Raw genomic sequence first — 5,561 nt, 5'->3', positions numbered from 1 at the left:
GCGCATAGGTCACACAAGGCTGACCCATGCGCACCTGTTTGATAGAAGCTCTCCGCCGATGTGTCAGTTCTGTGGTGTTCAGATAACTGTACAACATATTCTGATCGACTGCCGGGGATACAAGGAAGTCCGCAAAAAACACAACATCAAGGGAACTGTCTTTGAAATTTAAAAAAAACGACGAATCACATGAGGGTCCACTACTCAAATTCTTGAAAGAAAGCAACATTTATAAAACTTTGTAAATAAGCATATCACTCGACACGAATGCCATAAGGATGGTAAAGTGTCGTTAATAAAACTTAAAAAAAAAGTTATCTATCTTATTTCTAAAGTTGGGACTTTGTCATCTCAGTTTAATACGAACTACGACGAAGGCATTAATTCGATGTTTTATGTATAGCTTTATTATAATAATAGTGTAATATGCACGATACATTGCTTTAAAAATCATCAAGAGCAACGACTAGAAATAGGACACTTAAAATCTATTGTATCATCATTATACACGTTACTTTTGAAAGTGTACTAATTATTATATTAACGCTTTGCTTATATTATATTTGTGGTGAAAAAAAAATTGGAACGTTTACGTTTGCCTTGAATACGGATGCTAAAACCACAATTCAAAAACTTACCACTTCTATTACATTTGTATATTGTATAATGATTAGATGGGTTTACCGGATTCACTACACTGGCATTTTTTCAAAAAGCATATTTTTCAATACCACATTCGTTACATGAACTGTACATTGAGCTCGAACGGATAACCGTCGTCGTACTTACCTTGACGAAAGATTTGTGCATGTTGCCACATTTTCCCGCCACTCAAGTGAGCCCGAATGGTAAATTTTCCAACACCTGCAAGCTCCTGTAGAGATGATACCCTTGTACCTGAGAGGGTAGCCGCAATTAGTTTCAATGACATTTAAAGCGCAATTAAAACTTACCATCCTCTTTCAGATATGCTATGTCTATCTTAGCGCCCTCGTAGATTTGTGTACCCAACTTAAGCTGTACGTTTTTGACCTTCATGCCTTGGATTGAAAAATCAAATTTCCAACTTATAAATGCCTCGGCGGTTCCTTCGGTGCGAGCTAAATACACCATTTTCCAGTCGTGTTCTTCCTTTCGGAAAATATTTTCACTAGTAAACTGACACGATTGCCAGTTTTTGATCGATTCGACTATCGTCAGCTGACTATTGCTTGGTTCCTTAATGAACCGTTGATAGGTGTCCTTGGTGCAGGAATATCTTATATTGAACTGCTTAGTCCGAATCTCAGCCTCGTTGGGAATGAAAATATAAAACGTGTTGAGCTTTTGTTCGCCCCGTTGTAGTCTCCATTCCATGCTTCCAGAGCTACGACCCTCTAATTCGGCCTGATTAGCTGGTCTTGTGCTGATGAGTTGAAGACATTCTTCTAGTGTCCTTTTTCTAAGATAGAACATCCTCGGTGCCGATACTCTTTCTCTTCGTTTTTCTCGCAATTTCAAAATTGTCTCGAGAAGCTCCTTCTCAGTGCAGCTGTTTCTCCGTTTTAACACCTTCGAGTGATCATTAGAGTATCTCCAGGTGACGTCTTGAATGTCTTCGCGAGAGAAAGCAAAAACATACGCGATCTCTTTTTTCCAACCATGCTCATACATCAGAGGTGAATCGATGGCGTTTTCACAGGGGTCAACGTGAATCCATTTTCGTTTCCGTTCCGAATAAACTTCGGTCCAAACGTGGTCACCCGTGGAAAATACAAAACGTGCTTCGTAGCCCAAAGCCCGGCACAGGAATGTAAAACAGTTAGCCCATTCTCCGCAACGACCACATCTAGTGTGAAGCAATTTCTCCACATCATTGTACCTGTAGAATCGCCTCTGTTGGTCACAACATTGATAAACTTCCACCCGCACACCGTCTTCGACACCACTGCTCACCTGTTGAGTTTTCTCATTTCCACAGATCGAACAGGGCAACGTATTTATCCATCGAAAGAAATCCGCCTTGAACCAGCTCACCAGTTCTTCCAGAATCAGATCAACCATCCAAGGCTCATCACTTTCAGGGTACGTCCCTGCCTTTATCAGCTTCTGGGCTTTTCTTAGCTTTTCTTTGGCTCGTTCACGGAGTTTTTCCATCGGCACCATGCTCCTTGCGCTCTCCAGCAATTGCTTATCTTCGTACTGCATCACCTGATCCGAAAGCAGCTCCAACTGCTGTAGAAACGCATTACGAGAGCTGATGATCTTTGGAAAAGCTATCCTACGATGAAATGCTGCACCAGCACGTATGCGAGGCTCGATTGGCTTGAATGCCGCTGTGCTCGGTTTAACCAGCTCAATTAGTTTTGTATCCACTTGACTGCCAGTACCGGAACTAGTCGAAGGAGGATTCTGTACGGAATCCTTCCGTTCATGGATAAAGTCTCGATACTTTCTTATCTTCGCAATGATTACGTTCGATGGTAGCGTTAGCGTACCATTTTTTTCCACGTATCTGTGGATAGAACAGGCTTTGTATAACAAGTGTTTAAATTTTTATATTAATTTATTAAAATATACAGAACATAGCTCAGAACTTGTTAGGACAGGAGGATCTTCTCGTACTTAAAGCAACGTTTTTATTAAGCTTCTTTTAAAATTAACAAGGTTAGAAGCGCTTTCAGTCTAACTGTGAATACAATAATGAAAATTTATCTAATGTGTAGGTTGCAAATTAAGTCTAACAAAAAATAAAAAATTGCTTCTCTTACCCCATTTCCAGCATCAGCTGCTTCATGCCCTTGACCGAGAGCAGCTTTTCCTTGATGGTTTTGTTTTCCAGCCGGATCGAGCGGTACTTTTCGTTCCCTGGTTCCCGGATGATGTTGTCCAATAACCGGAGCAAGGTTTCGGCTCCAGCCACGTAGCTGTCCTTGGGGTTGGATCGCTCCAACGCCAGGACCAGCGATTCGTTCAGCAGGGTCGCCATCTACGCTAGGACCAGTTTCTATACGTGTGATATAAATATGCAACTATCGCTTCAAGTTACGCAATGAATTTATTGGTTTAAGGATCGACTTTGACGAGCCAATTAAAGTCGATTTTGCGAAACACTTCACGGAACCACTCGAAACTCTGCAAAATGACGAAAGCGAAGGAAGAAACACCACATGCGAACGATTGACGCGAAAATGACTCGACAAAAAGTGCAAAATAAAATTGAAAACATGCTCTCAGTCGATTTTCAAAAGGGGGCAATTCAACTTCGAAATTAAATTTTAAATCTGAAAATACTTATACAAAAATTTTTTTTGTAAAAATCTTTAAAACGGGAGATGATTGCACATTGAAATTCTTATTTTTCGTTTTTTTTTAATATTTCATTTTGAAAAATATTCCTCGAAACGACAGAATCAAAACAAAATTTTGATTTTTTTTTATTTTGATCGATTCTTTCTCTGAAAACAATTACAAATAAAAAGCGATTTTAAAGCCACACACGCTCAGAAAATTTTATATGTTCACGCACACGGAAAAATAGAGTTATTCATAAAATGTGTTGCGATTACACCTTCAAAATAACTAATCGGTTGCTGCTCAGAATTGGTATATCCCCAATTCAATTTTGGGTAGTTTTGGGTCGCCAGTATACAGATGTGAACTAAAACTAGATTAGTCAACTCTGTATAAAAAGTTTGCTGTTGTTGGAATTTAGTTTGAAGGGATGTCGAAGCGAAAAAAGAAAAAATATTTTAACTTTTTGATCGCGGAGGATCATTTTAACAACCGAATCCGGTGACACAGAAGCTAATTTGACTGAGCAAGGAATGTCAATCGAAATTTAAAAAAGGTAAAGTTGCTTGCATCACGAACATTTAATTAACTAAAATTTTTCCAATATACTTTTTTCGAACTGTTAGAAACAACGTCTGAAAATGCGAGCCAGTGCCGAGAAAGCGCTCGTCAAGAAAAGGAACGGACAGATTCTGCAGAAAACGCTGGTGAACGAGCTGGAACAATTGTTCCATAAGATATGATGGATCTGATTGGAAAATTTTCGTAGCCTATCCGGACATCGCCATCCGATGGAACTTTCGCTCGATGTGCATCGAACAATTCTGCCAAAATAAGTAAGTTCGATGAGACCCAATTTCGTCATCTTAGATTTAGATCAATTCGGTATCAATTTAATTTTTTTTTAGAAAAAACCAAGCACCATCGATAAATATCTGGGCTCCTCGGAACTCTTACTTAAGGTTAACCCGGAACGGGACTGCGGCGGGGAGCGACGGCGGTGTATTCTGGAAAAGGGAGCCAAATTAGAACCGAGAAATTGATCTCTGCACTGCATTCCCATACGTACAAAAATGTGAGTATTAGTAAATTAAACAAGTCCCATAATAGATAGATAATAGAATTAGTTCATTTTAAACAAAACCGGGATTTAAAAACCCACCATGAAAACATTAGCGCATTTTATTAAACAGTAATTTTCTTGGAATGGTTTATACCAATTAAATTGTTCAAATCAATTGTTTCAAATTATAAATATTTTTCACCAAATTGATGCTTTAATTTTATTCAATCATTAAGCTTTGATTTCTATTTCAGGTACATTATTCCTTTTTTCATCGGAAACGGCGAATTGTGTTACAGTTGGTGTTATTCAACTTCGGACCCGTCAACGGGAGAGAAACACCTGCTATGGCTAAAATGTAAGAAGATAGTTAATCTGTTTCCAAAATTATTGTAACAATTGACAGCACCTAATTGATTGGTTTGATTTCAGGAACCGGTGCTGAACAGAGTTAACGAACCTGGAACGGGCGCTGGTTTTCGATAAGACCAAAATTCTGCATCAGATGTTGGCCGCTTATGATCCGAACGGTGCCCGGTCAAAGAAGATTGAGAGTTTCTGGCGGAAGAAAAAAACTCACAAGCATCTATACTGAAGCGAAGCTATGGATGCGTTTAAATCGTTTGTTTCATTACCTTTAATGATATAAATAAAGACTTAATTATTGCGAAGATAAATTTTTTCTAAGAAATTCTTTTCAAATTTACTTTTGCAGAGAAATTTCCAAAATACATGGACATCCCCATGTCAAAATATACAGAATTGACTAACTGGCTGAAAGCTTTCGAATGTATAAAAGCTTTTTGCTCACGCTCTGTGTAAAGCGCCCAAACATAAAACTAAGTGGAGACACTTTTCTCGAATCTGTATGGATTTTTATACAGAACGGAGTAACTTTGTTTACCGTGCAGCGAAAAAAAATTATTTTCCTTTGTTTATTCGCCAAACAGTACAGAAGTTTTCTCTGAGTGTTGGTATCGTAAAAAATTGTAGTGTTTTTTTTTTCATTTAAGAGATGCAACCTATTTTTCGTACCATATCATTTTCACATACTCTGCACTTACGGTTAGTTTTGGCTTCTTTTAATTACTTATGTGTACGATTTTCTAAGGGTGTATATCTCGGTGTTGAAGTGAAAAATCTTTTAATTTTTAGAAGGGAATTTGTCTCAGTGCGCTGCACGTGGTTATTATTTTTTTTTTCTCTAAGCGAATATTTACAAACT

The 5,561-nt window shown here is 38.2% G+C and overlaps 1 protein-coding gene and 1 long non-coding RNA gene across 3 annotated transcripts; one reads left to right on the top strand and one right to left on the bottom strand.

Annotated features, from left to right (window-relative positions):
- Positions 1-389: 389 nt before the first annotated feature.
- Positions 390-3,169, bottom strand: LOC129754316 (peptide-N(4)-(N-acetyl-beta-glucosaminyl)asparagine amidase). Its single transcript, XM_055750292.1, has 3 exons — positions 2,751-3,169; positions 954-2,494; positions 390-897 (listed from the first exon to the last, which is right to left on the bottom strand). Exons 1-3 carry the CDS (start codon positions 2,966-2,968, stop codon positions 740-742), a joined length of 1,917 nt encoding a protein of 638 aa, XP_055606267.1. The 5' UTR covers positions 2,969-3,169; the 3' UTR covers positions 390-739.
- A 470-nt stretch (positions 3,170-3,639) lies between these two features.
- On the top strand, positions 3,640-4,982 carry LOC129758372 (uncharacterized). 2 transcript variants are annotated; one of them, XR_008739966.1, is made up of 5 exons: positions 3,640-3,829; positions 3,900-4,109; positions 4,182-4,348; positions 4,591-4,694; positions 4,769-4,982. It is a non-coding gene; the product is annotated as an uncharacterized LOC129758372 (long non-coding RNA). The 2 variants fall into 2 exon arrangements; XR_008739965.1 differs by having other exon boundaries at positions 3,640-4,109.
- Positions 4,983-5,561: the final 579 nt, after the last annotated feature.

The sequence above is a fragment of the Uranotaenia lowii genome, chromosome 3 (genome assembly GCF_029784155.1).
Source record: "Uranotaenia lowii strain MFRU-FL chromosome 3, ASM2978415v1, whole genome shotgun sequence".
Lineage (NCBI taxonomy): Eukaryota > Metazoa > Arthropoda > Insecta > Diptera > Culicidae > Uranotaenia > Uranotaenia lowii.
Note: the sequence above shows the minus strand (reverse complement) of the source record. Positions and strands in the feature narration are given on the sequence as shown.

What these genes read in the sequence shown, in the direction of transcription:
- LOC129754316 (XM_055750292.1), bottom strand. Translation starts at nt 2,968, where the DNA reads ATGGCGACCCTGCTGAACGAATCGCTGGTCCTGGCGTTGGAGCGATCC. An exon ending in CAGCTGATGCTGGAAATGGG is followed by an intron (nt 2,495 to 2,750) that starts GTAAGAGAAGCA and finishes TTCTATCCACAG; the next exon opens with ATACGTGGAAAAAAATGGTA. An exon ending in AGCATATCTGAAAGAGGATG is followed by an intron (nt 898 to 953) that starts GTAAGTTTTAAT and finishes CTACCCTCTCAG; the next exon opens with GTACAAGGGTATCATCTCTA.